Raw genomic sequence first — 23409 nt, forward strand, 5'->3', positions numbered from 1 at the left:
TGGTTTTCCCAGCTGAGTTCTGTTTGTAATCAAGTTTAACCTAAGCATGAGACCTTCAAGCAAAATCGGTGTTTTACATGATGTCCAGTGATTCCACATGCCTTTTTTTTCTAGTTCTTTTTATATGAAAAGGCTGAGGTGGTGTGTACCTTTTACTAAAGCAGAGGAAAACTCGATCCCGTCCCGTGGTGCTGTTCTCAGAGTTACCGGCCTGGGATTGTCGGTTGTGCCCACTGAGCCATTGGTGAATGCTGTCAGGCAGGGACCAGTCAAGAACTGAGAAATAGAGGGGGTGGGGGGACTTTCTTCTCATTCTCTAGAGCACTGGTTCTCAGCCGGGGGGTGGTGGCATTGCGGCCCCCAGGAGGACACTGGGCCGTGTCTGCAGACGTTTTGGGCGTCACAGCTGCTGGGCGTGGGGCTTGTTCCTCGGCTCCTGGCATCTGTTGGGCGGAGGCCAGGGGTGCCGCTTAGTATCCTACAGTGCCCAGGACGGCCCCCCAGCAAAGAATTCGCTGGCCCTGCGTATCAGTACTGTCTGATATAGTAGCTACCAGTCACATGTGGCCATAGCTATATAAGTTAATGAGAATGAAATGAAACCCGTTGCTCAGTTGTGCCCTCTGGGGCTAGTGGCTACCACCCTGGGCAGCCCAGATTATGGCTGATTTCATCATCATGGAAAGTTCTGCTGGATTTCCCCGCTGTAGAGTCTTGAACTTTTTTTTTTTTTTTTTTTTTCTAACCCTTAAGATAACTTGGCAGAGAGGAAACAGTACTGATAGCGTCCTGGGTCTCCATGCGTGGCATGGCCAAATGCAGCTGCACCTGCGGGCCGGCACTGCTCTGCATCGTTCAGAATGCAGGTGTCACTTAGAGCTCCTTTCTGTTGGCAATGTTGTTCAGCCCTGAAAGGGAGGAGAAGCGATGAAGTAGTTTGTGTGGTTGGTGGAGTGTATTGGTACCGCTGTAGGTAAGGTGACCGGGCCCCTCGAGTCTCGGGAGCTGGTTTGGGCACAGCGGGCTCCACGGCTTTGCTCAAGTGTTTGCTCAGTGCTCATGACGTCTGTAGACTTCAGGAGGTGGGGAGTGGTTTTCATTTTCTCTTGTCCCGAGCGGGTGTGGGTTTTCTCGCCCTGTCTTTTGTGTGAGAGGGATTTCAACAACCAGCGGCAGTGCTTGCTGATGGTACTGAGTGCCGGTGTCTTCAGGCATCCGCTCTGTTCCCATCCGATGTGTCGTTTGGGACAGCGAAGGTTGTCTCGTCCCTCGCCGTGCCAGCCCTCGTAGAGCGCCCGATTCTGGTCAGCGTGCAGAGCTAGCTCGGTATGTGTCCCCTCAGGGAGCACAGTGCAGCCGACGGTAGCCACGCCACCCACGAAGCTCCTACCGAGGAAGTGGCTCATAATGTACGGAGTTCGGTGTCCCCGTCCCCAGAGCGGGTGTTACCGGTTAGCGTGGGCCTGAGAGAGTGGCATGCCCTTGACATACACTGCGAACCTGAGGCCGGCGCTCCACACGAGTGCTGGCCGGCTCCATATCCACCATCAACCACCAACGGGCAGCGAGCGCAACGCACTGGCCGGGGCCTCGCAAGCTGCCTGGTGTTTGGGCACAGCTCAGAGACTCTCTTCTTGTCTGCACGTGTGCTGACTGATTTCTTGAGCACCACCCGCCCCGCTCATCTCCCTCCGCGTTCATCTGTCCCTCCCTCCAGTTACCTCTGCTGGGGAACCAGCCAGGGTGCAGAGCAGCTCCTGTGTCCCTGAGACACGCCTTCCCGAATTCAGCAGGCAGGTCCAGAGCCCTCCCTTGTGCCAGGCCGCGGAAGGGATGCAGCGAGGAAGGAAGTGCAGCCTTCCCACCCTGTGGGGAATTTCGGAGTACTCATTCACTCTGAATAAACATGCATCAACTCCTGTCGTAAAGCCAGGAAGCTTACTATGAAAAAACTTGTAAAATTTTGAGGGTTTTGCTGGTTTACAACAACATGGAGACAATGCCCAGCAGCACAGGCGAGTGAAGATGAGAGATTTCGTTGCTCCCAGCAGTGTTCCTAGGAGATTTCCTGGGGCCGGTTTCTGGGTTTGGGAGCGTGTGTGAACATGGAGCTTGGGGGGCTGCTTCGGGGTCGTTCGGACAGTCTTGCGGTCACCTCGGGCATCTCGTGGTTGGAGAATCTCCTTGTGGGAGTTGTGGTTTATCAGACCCAGGGTGGCATGTGGGCTGAGGGCTCCCTCGGGACTGGGTGTGTGAGCACAGCGGGTTGGACTGCTTGCTTGGCCCGGGGGCTGGGCCCCTGTGGGTGGCCGGCGGCTCACCTGGACGGAGCCCGCGCTCTGGGAGGAGCCGCTGCACGGAGAGGGGGCCAGCCCCGGCACAGCCCGCATCCTCCATCCCTCCTGGTCCGGCTTACCATGAGGAACGGATGCGGTCTGGCTGCGGTAAGGTCTTGTCCACTGTGTCTTGTCTTCACTTTGAGGTAGAAGTTCATCAGACTTCCTAAATGTGAACGTCTGCTCAGGTTTCAAGAGGAGAGATCATTTGTGCTTAGAGATGACCAGGAAGAGACGCTTTGTTGGAAAGTATAGGACAACCTGTGGAGGATCTGTTTTTGTTTTTACCTCGTGTTTCCTTCACTGGAAATTAAGTTTCCCCACGAATCGGGGCTGGGGGAGATGCAAATACAGGCTGACTTTGAAGTCCCTAACAGGTGTTGAGGGTCTCTACGCATGGAATGCAAGGGATGGAATGAAGAGGGGTTCCTGTTTGTGTGTCCTTGCTTCACTAAGATGCCAGAATTTTCCTTCGGAAGTTCAGCATGTCTGCTGGCACAGAGTGACAGCCTTTAGAAATTTATTCACTAAGAAGGCACGACAGGGACTATATGTGACCACCTAGATTAATAAACAAACACCTGTGCTCTCAGTGGTTTCTGCTGGAGGAGAGAAGAAAATAAAAGTTATTTCATTGTAGCCTGCGTGCCCCACCCTTAGCAACAAGGAAAGAACCGTAATGTGTTGTGTCATGGCCCTTGTGCACCACAAGATTACGTCCACTCGGGCCATAGAAGTGGTTTTACGCTGAGTTAGGAACAAGTTGGGGTTTGGGTTGTAGGATTTTGGCCTGTCTTTTGCCTTCCCTCCTGGCTACCAGCAGATGGCTCTCTTTCTCCAATTTGTCCTTCAAGGGTATTTGGATTTGTGTCCCAGCGGCCCTGGTCCGGGGAATCCCCCGGCACCAGCCGGCTTTCGGGTGGCCCCTGACGCAGCCCCATTGCCTCAACCAGGCCGTTCCTTTCCGTTTTCTCTTCCCTGTGGCTGCTCGAGGTGCCTCCACCGCTTTCACCGACAAACTTTTTTTTTTTTTTTAAAAGGACGCCTGCATGGGTCATTTTCAAGGTAGTGCAGGAGCAGCGTGTCCCATGTTCGCTGCTGGATTCTTCTCTGTCTGGTACGAAATGCCGTGTGGAGGGCAGCTCGAAGTGTGGGGCAGTGGAAGGCAGGTGGGGTGAGACCCAGGGCGCACGAGGGTCCAAGCACGCTTCCAACCGGGACCAGGACCGGGTGGCGCTCAGCAGCTGCTCAGAACACGGCTGCTTTTTCTAGAGGAGTCCTCCGGCCACCGCGAGGACCACGCAGGCAACCCAGCTGTGAGAGACGCTGGCGGACGCACCGACGCTAATTCCGAGAAACACAGAATTCTGGGAAACACGCCTGTCTGTTGCAGGGCTCCCTTGCAAAAGAAAATCTCACTGAGCAGGCTTCTTACCGTTGGCTCTGCCACTGACCTAAAAGCAAATGAGCTGCCCTTCTGTCTGTCAGTAAGCCCACGGATGTGCCTTCGGGCGTGCAGGTGACTGTTGGAAAACGGAAAGACACCTACACGCCCAGGAGGCTTAGGAGATCAAGGTAGGGGTGGCAGGCACTCCTCAACCTGGTCTCCCCATCCTGGGACGTGTGACCATGAAGGCTTCTCCCCTGGGGCCGCTGCAGGCCTTTGAGTCAGTCTTCCCGGGCTGTAAGGGGATGCGGAAACCAGCCGATTTCTCATCCAACGTCTAATTCTGGTCTGTGCTTTGGCGTACAGTGGGTCTGTAACAGACGGCCCTTCTCTTTGCAGAATCGAGCGGGTGATGGACAACACCACGGTGAAGATGGTGCCCATCAAGATTGTGCACTCGGAAAGCCAGCCCGAGAAGGAGAGCCGCCAGGGCCTGGCCCGCGTCCCGGAGCCACCCGTGCTGCCCAGCGGGCTCGAGCGGGACCACATCAAGACGCTTAGCACGTCCGAGCAGTCCTACTCCCGCTTCTGCCTGTACAGCCGCCAGGGCGCCGAGCCCCAGCCCCCTGGCACCCCGGTGCCCACGGCCAAGGACAGCCGGGCCTCCACGCCCACGCTCAGCTACGTGAAGGCCAAAGAGAGGACTGCCGAAGACCTCAAGTCGGAGGAGCTGGCCCGCGAGATCGCGGGCAAGGATAAGTCCCTGGCGGATATCCTGGACCCCAGCATGAAGATCAAAACCACCATGGACCTTATGGAGGGCATCTTCCCCAAAGACGAGCACCTCTTGGAAGAAGCTCAGCAGCGGAGGAAGCTGCTCCCCAAAATCCCCTCTCCCAGAACCACGGAGGAGAAGTGAGTAGACGCCGCCCTGGGTTCTGCCCCCTGGCTGGATGTGGTTTTGCCCGGTGCCTCTTAGGCTTACAAGGGCAAGGGAGTGTATCTGTTTGTTTTCGTGACTGCTCTTTGGGGACAGATTTCCATGAGTGCTTATTAGCACTCTGGGGCTCTTTTGTCACCCTCCCGAAATTAAAAGCCCATTCTGGGGATGATGACGTCAGGTCCTGGCAAAGATGTGAAAATACACGTTTCCGGAGATGCCCACGGGGCTTCTTCTCACGAGGCGGTGTTGTCTCCCGCCACGGGACAGTTGGCACTGTCGGGATACACTTTCGGTTGTCACCGCTGGGAGAGGTGCCCCCGGCATCCAGTGGGTGGAGACCAGGGATGCTGCTTGCTGCTCTACAATGCACGGGACGGCCCCCCATCAAAGAATGGTCCGGCCCCAAGTGTCACTAGTACAGAAGTTGAGAAACTTGTCACAAGAGGAGTGAAAGTTGAGACTACTTCTTAGTATGTGTGTTTATGAAAGAGGCTTTCTGTTGTTGCTTATTTAAGTGAGGGAGTGAACTTGCTGCAATAGGTTTCGTAAAGAGCGCTTTCCAGCCCCTGTCCTTCAGTCACCTGCCCACAAAGGTGTATCTGCTCACCTCTCTCCCGTTTCTGTACATGGTCTCCATAAGCATCGTTGACTGATGGTAGGCGGGAGTACCAGGCAGACAGGAAGTCAGGCCGTAACAAGAAGCAGCAAATGCGGCTGCTGGTAGAAAGGTGCCCGGTGACCTTGGGCGTGCGGCCACGCCTACGGATAGCGGCAGACCTCTCCCCGTAGACCTCGGGCTCCCGGCGGATACCACTGCACTCTCCTCCCTCCGGGGCGCGCCTTCGAGCACCACTTGGCGGGGTGTTTTAGTTCTGACCTCACAACCTACTCCTTCCCCACTCCTGCTGTCTCATCTCTCTAGCTGGTGCCTTTCCGTTAGCACCACCATTTGCCGGTCACAGCCCAGGCTGTGGGACTCGCGGGCACGTCTGTGTGTACGCTCAGAGCTAACGGGTGTTCTGACGTTTTGTTACCCAGGAAGGAGGAGCTGAGTGTGCCGGCGGCCGTGTCCCTGGCCACCACCTCCACCTACTACAGCACCTCGGCCCCCAAGGCGGAGCTCCTGATCAAGATGAAAGACCTGCAGGACCAGCAAGAAGCCGAAGAGGATTCAGGGAGTGACGCCGACCACGACCTGTCGGTGAAGAAGGTAGGGGAGCTGCAATTCCAAACGAGAACGCACCGGCTGGCTGGCTGGCAGGCAGGCAGGCCGGCTGGGGGCGGCACCCGGCTCCACCCCGACCCTGGGCCCTGCGCCGAGCGCCGTTGGTGTTGGGCTTCTATGTGGGACGCTGACATTTGGGCCTGTGTATTAAGCCCTTTGTGGGTGAGTCTTCTGTTCTAAAATTGGGCCTCTCTGCCAGGGTCTCTTTGCCATCTCTTTGTAATGAGATCCAGTGTCAAATTAGCTAGGTGGCCACCACCAGTCTCTCTCATTTTAAGGTCAACTGATAATGTCTCTTCTACCCCAGTTAAATCCAGAGGGCTTAATTGTATGACCTTCCGCAAGGCACATGTCCTCTTTGACTCTCCGTTTTCAAGTATCTGTGATCCGATGATGTTACTTAAATTCAACAGTATATTGTGAAGTGCGTTGTTAACCAAAAAGCATCATCTGTTCAACTCCAAAAACTCACCCAGGCGCTTGGGGATACAGCAGTAGACAAAACAGACTGGAGTCAGTCCTTATTTCCCTGAAGGCACTTGTGTGCTCACAGAGGAGATGGATAGCCAACGTAAAAGCAAATACAAAAAAAACAAACAGGGCCCCGTGGGCCAATCCGTGCCCCCCACCTGCTCTTGTAAATACAGCTTTATTGCAACACGGCCACACTCATTCATTTACATATGGTCTCTGGTAGCTTTCACGCTACTCCAGCAGCGTTGAGTAGTTGCAACAGTGGCTGTGTGGCCCCTGAAGTCTAAAATATTTACTGTTTGGCCGTTTATAGAAAAAGTTTGCCAACCCTTAATGGAGTAGGTCGGGTGGTCAGAAAACTAAAACAGCGTGAAGGAATAGCGAGAGGTAAAGGAGTATGATTGTAGAGAAGGCTCTGATGAGCGGATGATCAGAGGCCTGGAGTGGCGTGAGCGAATGTCTGGTTGATCTGGGGAGGGTCTGGGGGAGTGGGGTTTGGGCAGCAAGTGCAAAGGCCCTGGGGTGGGAGTTTTGTGACACGTTGGGGAAGCAGCGGCGACCAATAGCTGCAGCTGTGTGGACAAGGAAGGGGGAGGATTAGAGAGGAGGTCAGAGGTGAAATAGCGTGTAACCATGAGGTCACGGTAGGGACAAAATTATTACTCTCAGTGCCAATGTCTTCACTACTGTATGAGCTTCAAATCTTCATGGCATGTCAACGGGCCAGACTTGTGACATTTAGGTGTGATTACCTGTTTTTTTTTTAGGAAGGATTTAGCATAAAGGGAGAAAGGAATTGCCCAAGGCAGTCAGTTTCAGAGGATAGCATGTGCTGTTGGTTTATTCCAGGGGCTTTGCATGCACCAGGAGAAAAAAAGGAGGGAACCAGCATTTGGTGCATGTTTCCGTACACTTAGCATCTCGGAAGGGGCTTTCATAAAAAATACCAATTTGTTTTGACAAGACCCTTGCAAAGGATAATGTTTAATACCTCCTCGTATTGCTAGTTGTTTAAAAAATGCCATTGATGGGTTTCAAATATGATAGACAAACCCATTCCAGAAGAAATACCCTGACCCTTGTGTAAGAGAAAGTGACTTTCAATTTAGGAAGTGATAGCCTTTTTTTAATTTAAAAAGGAAATGAAAACTAAGAGTTTTGGTCCTGGGATTTTAGAGGCCCTATGTCTGGCACAGGGCACCATTTGCTTTCTTCTGGTTGTGTTTTCCACGTTCTTAAAAATAATGAATTAAAAAAAAACAAAGTTGTTATTCTCATACACCTAGAAAAAACATCCAGTTTGGACAGTTTTAATTCCGTCCACACCCTAGATGCAAAGAACTATGTTCTTTATACTATGCCTTTGTTTCTCATGATGTACTGAATTTGGGAAGCAGCAGCCTTGGTACCGTTCCTTTCATCTGTCTGGGGCCTCTTCCGATTTCTTTGGGGGCACGAGGTGCCGGGCACTGCCTCCCCATAGATGGCGGCTTTGGGATTGACATGAGTCACTGTGAGCTTGCCCCCTGCCCATCACCCCACCAGGATTAAATTCCTAAGCCAGCTGACGTTTTTGGTTCAGTAAGCGTATGTCGGGCACTTGCACCCCAAGCAGGAAATGCTTTAAGCGCTGGCTCAGCGCTGTCGCCGACCCAGTAGTCCTGTTCTCTTGGCTGTGCTGCCTCTGCTGCCTTTCCAGTGCCCTCATATCTACGGTGTCACGCGCTTACAAAGTGTGCACGGGACGAGGAGAAGGGAGGGCCGTGCAGGTGCGCTTGGGCGGACTTGATGGCTCGCTTGATAGGAAAAATGCTGCATGGAGACCCTCTTTCGAAGCATCGTCCTGAGACACAGATCACCCGTATCAGGCGTACGAAGTGTAGGGTGCCTCCAGTGCTTCAGCGGGTCTCCCGAGGTGGGTTTTTTTTTTTTTTTTTCTCCTGCCCGAAGAGTCCCTGGGATGGGGCAGTGTCTACCGAACGGTCGCGGTGAGCTCGGAGCAGCCTCTCAGGCACACTTGCGGTCTTGCCGGCAGCAGCTGTGGACAGGCACCTACTGCATGCCAAGCAGCGGGCTAAGCCTCCGGGGATTTCACCCATCTTCATGTTAGCCCTGGAGGTCGGGGCAACTGCTCCCTGCTCAGCTCTGGACACCATCCTGGAGGGTTTCACGAGACTGAGCCTTCCGTTGTACATAAAATAGTGTTACTCACTGTGGAGCAACAGACTTGAGTTTAAAAATCCTAATCGGACTTAACATTCCAACTAATTGTTTAATCCTCATTTTGGTGCGGGCAACAGAGCTCTGCCTCCGTTTTCATCACTCCAGCCTTGGGCTAGCACAGGGATGCGTTGGCCTCCTAAACCCCACGTAACCTGCCGTGTCCGTCAACACGACGTTGGCGGACTCGTACAGGGCGGGTGGCAGCAGGGTTCCGAAAAGGACAACGGGTGACTTTGCTTCTCGCCGTTGGCCCTTCACCGTGTCAGGGCGGGCTGCCGGTTGGCATCTGCCATGCGTGGGTTTAACAGCAGAAGCACGTCCGTGGTCATGGGAACAGGGTTTTTCTGGGGAAGGCTTCCCTGCTGGACCCCTTCTGAGCAGTCCTTGTAATTTTTCTCAAATGTGATGACCCACGAGACAGATAATCTGCTTTCTCTGCCCCTCAACTCGGACCACATGGTGCCGCGATGGCGACCGATGAAAAGGTCTTTGTACGTGTCATTTCAAGAGCTGGTGGGAGGGGGGAATGGGGAGCTCGTATTGAATGGTCAGAGTTTCCGTTTTGGAGGGTGGAGATGGGTGGCGGTGCTAGCCGCTCAGCACCGTGCGTGTGCCTTAATGCCACAGAACAGCACACGAGAAGAGAGGCAGGACGGTGAGCGTGGCAGCACGTGTATTGCCTGACGTTTAAAGAAGTCATTTATTTACATTTTGCTCAGAACAGCACACGAGAAGAGAGGCAGGACGGTGAACGTGGCAGCACGTGTATTGCCTGACGTTTAAAGAAGTCATTTATTGGGCTTCCCTGGTGGCGCAGTGATTGAGAGTCTGCCTGCTAATGCAGGGGACATGGGTTCGTGCCCCGGTCCAGGAAGATCCCACATGCCGCGGAGCGGCTGGGCCCGTGAGCCATGGCTGCTGAGCCTGTGCGTCTGGAGAGACCACAGCAGTAAGAGGCCCGCGTACCGCAAAAAAAAAAAAAAAAAAAAAAAAAAAGAAGTCATTTATTTAATTTTGGTCAGAACAGCACACGAGAAGAGAGGCAGGACGGTGAACGTGGCAGCACGTGTATTGCCTGACGTTTAAAGAAGTCATTTATTTACATTTTGGTCAGAACAGCACACGAGAAGAGAGGCAGGACGGTGAGCGTGGCAGCACGTGTATTGCCTGACGTTTAAAGAAGTCATTTATTTAATTTTGGTCAGAACAGCACACGAGAAGAGAGGCAGGACGGTGAACGTGGCAGCACGTGTATTGCCTGACGTTTAAAGAAGTCATTTATTTAATTTTGGTCAGATGGAGATCAGTACTTTCTTATTCTGAAAGACTTGCCTAGTTCATTGACATCCTTCATTTCTCTTAATTTTTATTGCTAATTCTACATGGAAAACACGTTTTACTCATGGAGTTCAGTACCAGGTGTTCAGTACCAGACTCAATAACTTGTGTGCATGTAAGTCTTCCAATTGGGAACTGCCAAAGAAGGAAGCGCAGGGACTTCCCCCGGTGGTCCAGGGGTGAGGACTCGGCGCTTTCACTGCTGAGGGCGTGGGTGTGATCCCTGGTCGGGGAACTAAGCTCCCACAAGCCGCACAGCGCGGCCAGAAAAAACAAAAACAAAGAAGGAAGCACAGGGTATCACAGAGGCCCGGAGAATCCTTGCAAACATACAGGCTGAAACGAGGTTTACCGTGAGTAGCCCCAGGGGTCCCACTCCTGCATAGTCTGATAGGACAGGCACAGAGTGAGAACAGGTTTGTTCTGTTCCGTTTCTAAATCAAACACCAATGATTGAACAGGAAGGCCTTATCCTTCCCCTAGTCTTAAACAGCCCCAGTTAGTTATATTTATTTTTGGCTGCGTTGGGTCTTCGTTGCTGCGGGCTTCTCATTGCAGTGGCTTCTCGTTGTGGAGCACGGGCTCTAGGCACGCGGGCCTCAGTAGTTGCAGCACCTGGGCTTCAGTAGTTGTGGCTCGCGGGCTCTAGAGCGCAGGCTCAGTAGTTGTGGCGCACGGGCTTAGCCGCTCTGCGGCGTGTGGGATCTTCCCGGACCAGGGCTCGAACCCGTGCCCCCTGCATTGGCAGGCGGATTCCCAACCACTGCGCCGCCAGGGAAGTCCCCCTGTTACTTACTGACGCCAGACAAGCCGCCGCCCGGCTGAGCTGAGTTGCCCGCAGATCCGGGATGTGTGAGGGGGTGCCGCGAGGCGGCCCTGACCGCGTCCCCTGCCCTGTGCCCACAGCAGGAGCTCATCGAGAGCATCGGTCGCAAGCTGCAGGTGCTGCGGCAGGCGCGGCAGAGCCTGCGGGAGGACATGCAGGCCAACAGCGCGCTGGGCGACGAGGTGGAGGCCCTGGCCAAGGCCGTCTGCAAGCCCAACGAGTTCGACAAGTTCCGCATGTTCATCGGGGACCTGGACAAGGTGGTGAACCTCCTGCTGTCGCTGTCCGGCCGCCTGGCCCGCGTGGAAAACGCCCTCAACAATCTGGACGACGGCACTGCTCCTGGCGATCGGGTAACTGTGGCCAGGGCTGACCTGGGATGGGGGGGGTGTGGCTTTCCTGTGGGGGGTGGAGCAGACCGCCGGGAAGCCTCGTTCAGCCGCCGCGGCCACCTGTACGCCTCGTAGCGCAAGACGCCGTTGAACGCCCAGGGCGTGCTTGCTCCGTCCTTGTAGCGGGAGGGGGGAAGGCGGCATGGCGCGCGTCCGCAGGTACGTTGGTAAGTGGAGCTCCCCCACTGCCTGACGAGTCCTCGGCACCCACTGACAGTGGCGTTTTATGGTGACTTGGTTGCTGGGACTTCACAAGAGGGCCGGCAGGGTCTGCTTTCCTCCTCCCTTCACAGCAGTGCAACTTGGGACATTTCTTAGTGGGTCTGCGTGTCTGCTCTTTGCACATGCAAGACACCATCTACCTTACAGGCTTTACTACTTCGTAGGTCAGGTAGCAGGAGCACATCTAGTTTGCTTCTTTGCACATAATAGGCCTTCAAAATGATCATCTTCGTCATTAATAAGGCACCTTAACTTCTCTACAAGGGGAGCAGAAAAGGCACCCCTCCCCCTGGACTCCAGGTGAGCGTGGTTTCAGGTTACACAGAAAGATCTTACAAAGCGCATGGCTTTGAGCCCGTGATCTTTTGTGCTTAGCCAAGTCATTAGTGACTATCAATCACAGAACGTATTGCATAAGGGTCGAAAAAGTAACTGGGGCTTTGGACCCCGATCCCCTTGGGTTACAGTCGCATTCCATTTTGCTGCTCATGCCATCTTTGCCAAGTTTATCTGAAAGAACTTAGGGAAATAACATGAATGGGAAAGAGACTGACTTGTAATGGAAGTAGTATACTAACTCTCAAGTATCGGTTTAAATGAAAAATAGTATTGTCTTTGCAGCTCAGCTCATCCGTATCTCCCTTTGCTTGGAACTGACAAAGCCTTATTTAGAATTGGAGGAAGTAGGAGCAATCACGCACTGGGGACCATGCCCGTGGTCCTCCTGGGGACCTGGCTGCATAGCTCTCAACTGCATCCCTAGGGGGTCCGTGGTAGGGAGGAGAAGCAGACAGGCTCTCTCCCCCTCGGCTGTGTGTGGTTGATGCAGCGTCACCTTCGTGGACCCAAAAGGAGTGCTCGGTTGCCGCGTCCAGGTGCAGCACAGTGGGCTAGCCTCCCGTGTGGCCGGTGCTGGGTGAAAACCTCCGTGTCAGGCAGCCAGGGCTTGGGAAAGTTGCGGTTTGCAGAGACAGGCACGCTAACGAGTGGAAAGATGTGGCCTCAGGCTGTAGGCGGCTTCCCCTGTCTTCCCAGGTAGAAAATGAGCACGTGGGCAGATGCAGACACGTGAATCTCTCCCTCCCATCAGCAGCTTCTAGTTGCCAGGGAGCCCAACTGACCTTAGTGGCCCGAACCGCATTTCTTCCATCAGTTGAGGTCTGTTTCCCTTTCGGGTGGCATTAATTGGCCTTATACCTTGCCTCTTGCCGTGAAAATACACCTGAAGCTCAAGATGTCCCCCGGAACAGGTGACCCCGAAAGGTTGTGCAGTCAGGGGCGCTTCCCGGAAGCCTCACCCCAGGGGCAGTTTCTGCTGTCTGCTTCCGTTTAATAGCAGCTCACCTTTTCTGAGCTCTTTCTGTGGATCAGTGCTCTGTGGAGTGCTCCCGCACCCTGGATGCTCGCGCGTGGCCGTGGGTAGAATGTCCAAGCTGCAACGTGGCCCTGCTGGTGTCAGAAACTCGCACCGAGGACAGGGCGTCCGTGGCTTCTGCCAGTCGGCACTTGCAGACATCTACCGCATTCACCTCTCCCCCCCTCAGTTTTCATTAGAGAGGGCGGGGGAAGTGGGGGCGCGCCCTGTGGGCAGACAGCGACTGTGAGAGCTGCGTTCTGGAAACGGGGGCGTCTGTGTGACCCAGGGCGGGACCCTCGGAAGGAGAGAGGGCACCTCCCCGACAGGCGCGGTCTCTCCCCGCCGCCCCCTCTCATGGCCTCTGCTACAGCTTTGCTCCCGGGCTGCAGCTCCGTCTGCCGCAAGGGTCTAGCGGTCCTGCCCTGGAATCTCTTTAGAACCCGCGCCTTGTGTCCGTTTGGCCACAGTATTGGCAGGGAAAGGCCTTGGACGCGCACCGGCTGCCTCAGCCCTTTGCTCTTTCTGAGCATCTCCCGGTCCTGGAGCATTTCGTGCCTGCATGGCTCCCGTGTTCCTCACGGCCTTTCACGAAGACAGGAGCAAGTGGAGGTGGCAGTGGCCCAAGAGCACCAGCGGGGGAGCTGGCGCTGGGGCCTCCGCTCTGCGAGGTGCCTCCTGCCCACGCCCCAGGTGCTTCTGCGCGGGTCCCTAGCTCGGGTGGCGTCAGGGTCTCCACTGGACCAGCCCCCAAAAGAGCTGCCGGGTGTGTTGGAGGCGTTGGCCGGACACGGCCCCCCCCCCCCCCCCACCGCCATTGCCTGGTCCCCAGCAGCCTCGTCTCTCTCTGTCTCTCCAGCAATCCCTGCTCGAGAAGCAGCGGGTCCTGATCCAGCAGCACGAGGACGCCAAGGAGTTGAAGGAGAACCTGGACCGCCGGGAGGGCATCGTGTCTGACATCCTGGCCAGCTACCTCAGCCAGGACAGCCTGGCCGACTACGCGCACTTCGTGAGGATGAAGTCGGCCCTCCTCATCGAGCAGCGCGAGCTGGAGGACAAGATCCACCTGGGCGAAGAGCAGCTCAAGTGCCTGCTGGACAGCCTTCCGCCCGACAGGGGCAAGTGAGGGGCGGGCCGCCCGACACCTCCCCGGCAGGGCACGCAAGAGGAGGCAGATGAAAACCGCAGCCTGGACTTAGGTCCTGGAGAGAGAATCCCTCCCAGAACCAAATGGCCATTAGAAAAGCAATAATTTCCGTGGGTGCATTTGGGATGATTGCTTGAATGTCTTAGTTCCCCTCTTGAATGCTGAGCAGAGTGGCTCCCCATCACCCTCGGCCTGGAAGCAACCCCACGTGGCGCCCAGTGAACGGTGAGTTCCCGAGTACGGACTGGGCTCTGGTCCCGAGGTGCACGCACGTGGTCCTGGCCAGCTCGGGTCTGCCCTTCCGTCTTCCCATGCTGCACCCCTTCCTCCTCTCAGGAGGCAATGAGCGCGTGCCGGGCAAAGCCCAGCACATGACCTCTCTGGTGGGTCACGGGAGGTGGCGGCTGCCGGCTTCTCCTGTTGGCCCAGAAGTGTTGAGCGTTTGCTGTGTCTGTCATAAAAGAATGATCATGATACTTTAGTAACACTCTACAAAGGTGAATGGTTTTCCATGTGGTTAAAAACCAACTGTGAAAAGAAGAGCTTACATGTTGGGTTCACTCATTCTAAAATTGCCACTTAAATAGCGTTCGCGCTTTAAAACACACGCAAAGCAGACACACGGTTTTAGGACTTCTCGGCCGACGTCACGGTTCAAATGGTATTTTCCTGCAAAGAGAAATTACTTGGCTAAAAGCGTGTCCAGTAGTAATGTGCTTGCTAGGTGTTTTTTTGCTTAAGGCCGACGAGATATTTCTTAACTTACTCTTTCCCCAGAACATTTATTTTGTGTGTGTATGATCCTTAATGACAATTGGCAATTTCTCTCTTTTTGCCTCTATTTGTTACCGTGCCGTAAGGGCCACACACCGTTTAAGAACCGTTGCTCTGGTTTCTCAGAGGTCCCGGTGGACCACAGAACTCCTAGACCCAATCTTTTTCTGCCACACAGTATACAGCTCCTGTACCCTTTTTTAGTGGTTGAAATTGTGAGATGGTAAAGAGTCTGTTTACTAAAGAAAACTGTCAAGCTGTCACTTTCCACTGGACAGATCACAGGCTAGGAGAAAATAACTTGCAAATCATGTATGTGACAAACCGTTTGTATCCAGAATGTATACGAACGCTCAAACTTAACAGTAAGAAAACAAACAGCCCGATTAAAACGTGGGCAAAAGACTGAAATAGACACTTCACCAAAGAGGATATGTGCATGGCGAGTAAGCACGTGAATCGATGTTTTAGCCACCAGTGGCGTGGTTCTCACGTACTTATTTTTAATCTGATCACTGTGGAGCGGTGAGTTTCGTCACAAAGCTCATCTGTTGAAATGTGTGGTTAATGGCGGGAGAAGCTCTAGAATAACTTCACGTCGAGGTGATGTGCGGACTTTGGTTTGGTCTGTGAGATCGTTTTACTCCTTATTCCTCTTACTCCTATAAAAAGTTTTCCAGCGGCGGGGGGAGATGTCCCTCTGTCAGCAGTGGCCGCTGCTTTACCAAACACAGATGCACACAAATGTCTTAAAGGACACTAACTAGTCCACGCTTCGCCAGCCAGAGGGGAGACTGGACTCCCGGGCTGCCGCAGTGACCTCCGTGCACCCATAGGGGAGGCCGACCTGGCAGGCGTCAGTGATGCTGGCAAAATAAACACTCCTTTGGCAGCCCACCGACGCCAAAGAGAATGCCTTTTCAACAGTTTTTACTCTTATTCAATTAAGCTATTCCTGACTTGAAAAATCCGTCTTCTGCCAACGAAGTGTCCTTGCCACGTGGCGTGGGTCACTTGCTGTGAAAACTGATCACGTCAGGAAAGGTAAAGCTGGCTGTCCATGGACGCCCCCCCCCCCCACTGCCCCTGCTTCCTCCTTTGGGGAGACAACCACGGTGATTTCAGTGTGTTTTGAATTGTCACAAAGCTTTTACCTGTGATTCTTTCCCTTCAAATACAGTATTGTGATCATTTTGATGATATGTCTGTAAAATGTGAAAATAGAATTTGTGTCTGTATCCAGCTTTTTGGTGTCTTTTGAGAACTTTCTCTTCTACATAGCAATATATAGTGCTCTACTGTCCTTTTAACGAAGCACATAGAATCACAACATTCCCGTTTGCCTCTTAAATGTCTGGTTAGTGGGGACCCACAGATTGCAGTGAGTCAATGTACATAACTTTGTATATAGTTATGTTATTGCATATAGACAATCTGGTGCTAATGTTTTGCCCTTGGCATTCTTCGGTGGTGGCTGATAGCTCACTCTCAGTCATAGCTCAGCTGTGGAATGTTCTGTACAGCGAGATTCCAGTCAGGGGCGTCGCGCCTTTGGCTTCTCTCCTGCAGTCCACTCTGGAAGATGCGTACAGATTTCACACTCAATACTTTCACTTACGTCTCAACAGATCATTCTGCTTGACGTTCACAAAATAAATGGTGTCCTTCAGTGAACCGAGCATGTCTTTGATTTACATCTTTTTTTTAAAGAATTGCAATATCCTTACATTAGATTCTTCAACCATTGATAAATGGTGGGATTAATTCTATGTATGTATGTATGTGACTATTTCTGCCAGTCTAGTAAAGGGCAGTCAATTTGCAGTCAGGAAAATGTCACGGACACAGGTTGTATAAGTCAGTGCCTGCCACAGCAGTGCTGTGTAACAAGCACTATAAAATCTCAGCAGGGTCCAGTGAGACGTATTCCGTTAGCTCATGAAATTGTAGATCAGGCTCTGCCCCACGTGCCTGTCACCTTCCTCCCGGCGCCAGGACTTTGGCCTGGGCAGGTCAGTGGCAGACGCATAAGAGAACAAGCCCAGTCCCAGCGGTGCTTTTCCTGGCTCTGCTTAGAGTGCACCTGCTAACCTTCCGTTGCCAAAGCAAGTGCCACAGCCAAACCCGAAGTCAGAGGGTGTGGCATGTGCTCTACCCCTTCAGTGGAAGGAACCGTAAGTCACGTGGCAGAATGTGGCTACAGGGAGGTGTGAAGAATTGGGGCCGTTGATGGACCACACCACCCACACCAGGGTCTGATACCGAAGAGCACTAAATCGTCCAGGACCTGAAGCCAAGTTCCTGGAGCACAGCCAGCTCTGTCACTTCAGGCGTACGGCTGTGAGCGTGTGCCAGCCTCTCCAGCCTCAGCCTCCTCCTTTGCAGTTGGAGGAGAGCTGTTGTGAGAGCAGTTGAGCTGATGTGTTCGTGTGCTCAGGACCCGTGCCTGGATCAGAGGGGTGCCAGTGGAAGCGTCCACACTAATGCTGCCGTCACTGTATTCTGGATCTGGAGGAAGTGCCTTCCCTGCATCCAAACGCATCTGTCGGAACCACCCAGCACACGGCAGTTGCTCCTGGTTGGCGGATTAGAAACGCTTCTGCTGTGCAGCAGGTTGGTGGGACCCGAAGGTTAGCCAATTGAGAGGGAGGGATTCTTTTGTTTTTAACAAATTTATTTATTTTTGGCTGCATTGGGCTTTCTCTAGTTGTGGCGAGCAGGGGCTACTCTTCGTTGCGGTGCACGGGCTTCTCGTTGCACTGGCTACTTTTGTTGTGGGCTCTAGGTGCGCGGGTTTCACTACTTGCGGCATATGGGCTCAGTAGGTGTGGCTCACGGGCTCTAGAGTGCAGGCTCAGTAGTTGTGGCACACGGGCTTAGTTGCACCGTGGCATGTGGGATCTTCCCAGACCAGGACTTGAACCCGTGTCCTCTGCTTTGGTAGGTGGATTTTTTTTTTTTAATTCATTCATTCATTTATTTTTGGCTGTGTTGGATCTTTGTTGCTGTGCACGGGCTTTCTCTACTTCTGGCGAGGGGGGCTACTCTTCGTTGAGGTGTGCAGGCTTCTCATTGCAGTGGCTTCGCTTATTGCGGAGCACGGGCTCTAGGTGCACGGGCTTCAGTAGCTGTGGCTCGCAGACTCTAGAGCGCAGGCTCAGTATTGTGGCTCACGGGCTTAGTTGCTCCGCGGCATGTGCGATCTTCCCGGACCAGGGATCAACCCGTGAGCCCTGCATTGGCAGGCGGATCCTTAACCACTGCACCACCAGGGAAGCCCCAAGAGGGAGGAATTTTTCTTAACAAGTATTACTCAAAATTTGGAGAGTGAATTTGTATTTAGAACAAGAAAAAAATTGACCCAAATCACAGATTTTTAAAAAGTGCACAAATGCCTCATACATTTTATGTTTGCCTTCTACCAGGATACTCTGCTTGTCTTATGGAAGTTCTGAAATGGTCGAGGAATTCATCACACAGGGGGCAATGGAAACGCACCTTAGGCTGCGGCTGGGATGGTGCTTCTGGGAGCCAGTGACCCTTGTGCCGCACTCCACGACCCATGGAAGGAGATGCTCAACGTTTTGCTTCTTCAGGGCCAGCTGCACTGCACACGCTGAGCCAGTCTCAGGCACGGGGACGCAGGAGACACTGACTCCATCGTTAACCTGTCAGCTGTACTGCCCTGTGGCTGTACCCTGAAAGCCCAGGCATCCTGAGTGTGTGTTTTCTGCATTTCCCATTAAAACAATAGAACCCCAGAGGGTGTGTGTGTGTGTGCTGGTATAGGCTGAGCATTGAGTCACAGCGAGCCGTTTGTCTGTGTGTGTGTGGACGTACGGGCTAGTATACGCTGTGCATTTAGTCACAGTGAGACGTGTATGTGCGTGTCTCTGTGTGTGATGGTATAGGCGGTTCATTGATTCACAGTGAGATGTGTGAGTGCCTGTTTGTGTGTGTGTATGCTGCTACATATTAAGCATAGATTCACAGCCGTGTGTGTGTGTGTGTGTGTGCTGGTACAGGCTGTGCAATGAATCAGAGCTGTGTGTGTGGGGGGGGGGGGCTCAGCACTTACAGTGAGGTGTGTGTGTGTGTGCGCGCACTGGTATGGACTGTACATTGAGTCACAGTGAGCCATGCGTGTGTGTATTTGGTTCAGTGTCTGCATGAGTCACAGTAAGGTGTGTGTGCTTGTCTGAGCCGGTATACGCTGATCATTGAGTCACACTTAGGTGAGTGTGTGTGTGTGTGCTGGTATAGACTGTGAACTTAGAGTGTGGTGTCTGTGTGTGTGTCTGTATGTGTTGGTATGGACGGGGCATTGTCACAGCCGTGCGTGTGCGTGTGCGCTGGTATACACTGCATTTTTTCACAGTGAGCCGTGCGTGTGTATGTGTGTGCTGGCATACTCTGAGCATTGAGTCACAGTGAGTTGTGTGGTGTGTGTGTGTCTGCGCTGGTATAGGCTGAACAGTGAGTCACACTGAGCTATGTGTGTGTGTGCTGGTATATTCTGAGCATTGAGTCACAATGAGGTGTGTGTGTGTGTGTGCTGGTATGGACTGCATTTCAGTCACAATGAGCCGGGCGTGTGTGTGTATATAGTGGTGTGGGTGTGCAGTGAATCACAGTAGCGAGTGTGTGCTGGTATAACCTGAGCACTGAGTCACAGTGAGCTGTGCGTGTGTGTTCTGCTATAGGCTGTGCATTGTGTCAGAGTGAGCCCTGCATGTGTATGCTTGTGTCTGCTGGTATAGCCTATGAATTGTGTCAGAGTGGGCCTTGCATGTTTACGTGTGTGTCTGCTGGTATAGCCTATGAATTGTGTCAGAGTGGGCCTTGCGTGTTTACGTGTGTGTCTGCTGGTATAGCCTATGAATTGTGTCAGAGTGGGCCTTGCATGTTTACGTGTGTGTCTGCTGGTATGGGCTGAGCACTGAATCACAGTGAGCTGTGTGAATGTGTGTTGTTTGTGTGTGTGTAGTGTAGGCTGTGCATTGAGTCACACTGAGCCGTGTGTCTGCCTCTGTGTGTTTGGGCGTGTAGTCTGGTATAGGCTGGGCACTGAGTCACAGTGAGCCATGTGTGTGTGTGTGTGTGCGTGTGTGTGCTGGTATAGGCTGTGCATTGTGTCAGAGTGAGCCCTGCATGTGTATGCGTGTGTCTGCTGGTATAGCCTATGCATTGTGTCAGAGTGAGCCTTGCGTGTGTATGTGTGAGTGTGCTGGGATAATCTGAGCACTGAGCCACAGTGAGCTGTGTGAATGTGTGTTGTTTGTGTGTGTGTAGTGTAGGCTGTGCATTGAGTCACACTGAGCCGTGCACGTGAGTCTCTGTGTGTGTGCTGGTATAGATTGTGCATTTGACAGTGAGCCGTGCGTGTGCGAGTGTGTGTACTTGTATAGGATGAGCAGTCACAGGTGTGTGTGTGTGTGTGTGTGCTGGTATAGTCTGAGAATGTAGTCACAGTGAAGTGTGTGTGTGTGTGTGTGTGTGCTGGTATACGCTGTGCATTGAGTTACAGTGAGCCATGTATATGTGTGTGTTTGTGAACTTATAGGCTGTTCATTGAGTCCCAGTGAGCTGTGGGTGTGTGTGTGTTTGTGTGTGGGGGCTGGTATAGGCTGTGCATTGAGTCACAGTAAGCCATGTGTGTGTGTGTTTTTTTGCTGGTATGGCCTTTGCATTAAATCACTGAGGGGTGTGTGTGTGTGTGTGTGTGTGTGTGTGTGTGTGGTACTACAGTCTGTGCATTGAGCCACAGTGAGCCGTGTGTGTGTGTGTGTGTGTGTGTGTGCTGGTATAGGCTGCGCACTGAGTGAAAGTAAGCCGTGTGTATGTCATGGTATAGACTGTGTACTGAGTCACAGTAAGGTGTTTTCGTGTGTGTGTGTCTTTGCTGGTATGGGCTTTGTATTGAGTCACAGTGAGGTGTTTGTGTGTGTGTGGCTGTGTACGCTCTTATAGGCTGTGCATTGAGTCACACTGACGTGTGTTTGTGTTGGCTCAATATGATTCTAAGCAAAATACTTATGATAAAATGGTAAAGAAAAGAATGGGTAAGAAACCCACACATATCAACATTGGTGCAGAGGGAGTGATCAAGGTGACAGTAGTAGGACATGAAGCTCACCTCCTCCCACGAATACATCAAAATTACATCTACACGTGGATCAGTTCTCACAGAACATCTACTGAACACTGGCAGAAGATCTCAGACCTCTAAAAGGGCAAGAAAATCTCCACATAACTCGGTAGGACAAAAGAAAAAAAAAGAAAGTGAGAATGGAATCAGGACAGGACCTGCACCCCTGCACCCCTGGGAGGGAGCTGTGAAAGAGGAAACGTTCCCGCACCGTGGGAAGTCCCCTCACCAGTGGAGAGATCAGCCAGGACAGAGGAGAGCTAAGGAGCCTTGGAGGAGAACGCAGCAACTGGTTTGCAGCAGCCAGAATGGAGAGAAACCTGCACAGATGGTCAGTGCCACTGCTCTGCACTCCCTAGCCTGAGATACGCGTCCGCCAGTGCAGGTAGGACCTAGGTGTGGAAGCTTGGGCTGTGGAGATCGGACTCATAGACTGGGGTGGGCTGTGCAGAAATAGCCTGAAGGGGCTGAAGCCTGATGCAATGGCATCTGAGGGTGTACACAGAGGAAGCCTGGGCCACCTTAGAGGCCAGGTGCCATTGTGTAGGCGAAGCACAACGGGACGGGTGGGACCTGCCATTACAGCTTTTTTTCCCTGCATAAGCTCTCAGGAGGCAGGACATCACCTAGACGAGCTCCAAGAGCTGTCATGAGCCACCTCTGCTCCCATCATGTGCTCTGGGGGCATGCATGAGCCACCACCACCAGCAAGAGCCCCACGACCGGGCACCAGCCACCGCATATGCACACCCCCTATCAAGGGGATAACAGCCAACACACACTGTGGAAAGAGGCAACAGGCATCCATACTAAAAACGGCCCTTGCACCAAAAATATTAAACCCACACAAGCTACATAGAGACACTGCCACATACAAATATCCCTCCAAGACCAAAGGAGATAAAAGTGTTTCTCCTAAACTCACAGAATAAGAGAAATGTAAGTAAAATGAAGAAGCAGAGGAACCACCCCCAATTAAAAGCCCAAGAGAATTCCCCTGAAAGAAACAATGAAACAGACCTCTTTATTCTAACAGACACCAATATCTAAAAGGAGATAATGAAAATACTGAAGGAATTAAGAAAGACTATTGACAGAAATGCAGACTATTGTAAAAAGGGACTAGAAACTATGAAGAGAAACCAAGAAAATTTAGAAAACTCATTTGCCAAGACAAAAACTGAACTAAAGTCAATGAATAGCAAATAGTGCAGAAAAATGAATAAGTGACCTGGAAGATAGAATAATGGAAATCACCCAATCAGGAGAGCAGACAGAAAGCCAAATGAAAACAAATGAAAGCAATATGAGAGACCTGTGGGATAACATAAAGCATGCCAATCTACACATAATAGGGATTCCAGAAGGGGAAGAACGAGAAAATGGGATCAAAAATGTGTTTGAAGAAATGATGGCTGAAAACTTCCCAAACTTAAAGAAGGAAACAGATAGCCAGGTACAGGAAGCACAATGCGTCCCAAACATGGTAAACCCACACAGACCTACACCAAGACCTATTATAATAAAAATAGCAGGGCTTCCCTGGTGGCGCAGTGGTTGAGAGTCCGCCTGCCGATGCAGGGGACACGGGTTCATGCCCCGGTCTGGGAAGATCCCACATGCCGCGGAGCGGCTGGGCCCGTGAGCCATGGCCGCTGAGCCTGCGCGTCTGGAGCCTGTGCTCCGCAATGGGAGAGGCCACAACAGTGAGAGGCCCGCGTACCTCAAAAAAAAAAAATAATAATAATAATAATAATAATAGCAGAAGTTAAAGAGAGGATTCTAAAGGCAATAGGAGAAAAACAAAGAGTTAATCACAAAGGAACTCCCATAAGGCTATCAGCTGATTTCTCTACAGAAACACTGCAGGCCAGAAGGGAGTGGCAAGATATATTCAAAGTCCTGAAAGGGAAAAATCTGCAACCTAGGATGCTCTATCCAGCAAGATTATCATTTAGAATAGAAGGAGAGATAAAGAATTTCTCAGACGAGCAAAAACTTTAAAAAAACAGCAATACTAAATGCTAAGGGAAATACTGAAAGGTCTTCTCTTAATACAAAAGAAGTCAAAATATATAGGAAAGAGAAAACCACAGTTGGAAAGTAAATCACCTAAAAAAGCCAGTACCCAGATTTTATAAAAATTTTTAAATTTCTCTGAAAGCGATGATAAACACCATGAACAGCAAAAGAATGAACGTGAAGATGTAAAAGAGGACATCAAAATCATAAAATGTGGGGTAGGAGAGTAAGAAAAATAGATTTTTTTTTCAGTTCCTCCAATGTGTTTGAGCCTATATGACTACCAGTCTAAGACAAGCAGATGTAGGATAGGATTAACACACTTGAAAAACAGGGTACCACAAATCAAAAACATACAATAGAATCACAAAAAACAAAAAGAAAATATAAATATAATATGAAAGAAAATCATCAAACCAAAAAAGGAAAAACAAAAAAGAAAAATAAAGGGACAAAAAAGAAATATAAAATCAAAGGGAAAACAAGGTTAAAATGGCAATAAATACATATCTATCAATAATTACCTTAAACATCAATGGACTAAATGCTGCAATCAAAAGACACAGAATGGCAGACTGTAGGGTCTTGTTTTCTAATC

At 51.9% G+C, this 23409-nt stretch overlaps 1 protein-coding gene across 4 annotated transcripts in view; it reads left to right on the forward strand.

The window, feature by feature from the left end:
* SHROOM2 (shroom family member 2) overlaps nucleotides 1–16315 on the forward strand; it is a 137131-nt gene extending 120816 nt beyond the window's left edge. For 3 of the 4 annotated variants that reach the window (XM_032619693.1, XM_032619691.1, XM_032619694.1), the window contains 4 exons: nucleotides 4123–4638; nucleotides 5705–5876; nucleotides 10833–11105; nucleotides 13580–16315. In XM_032619693.1, coding sequence (XP_032475584.1) covers nucleotides 4123–4638; nucleotides 5705–5876; nucleotides 10833–11105; nucleotides 13580–13846 — 1228 coding nt within the window. In that variant the 3' untranslated portion in view covers nucleotides 13847–16315. The remainder of the gene's footprint in view (nucleotides 1–4122; nucleotides 4639–5704; nucleotides 5877–10832; nucleotides 11106–13579) is intronic. The other variant, XM_032619692.1, reaches the window with a different exon arrangement.
* Nucleotides 16316–23409: the final 7094 nt, after the last annotated feature.

Source organism: Phocoena sinus, chromosome X (assembly GCF_008692025.1).
Source record: "Phocoena sinus isolate mPhoSin1 chromosome X, mPhoSin1.pri, whole genome shotgun sequence".
NCBI lineage: Eukaryota > Metazoa > Chordata > Mammalia > Artiodactyla > Phocoenidae > Phocoena > Phocoena sinus.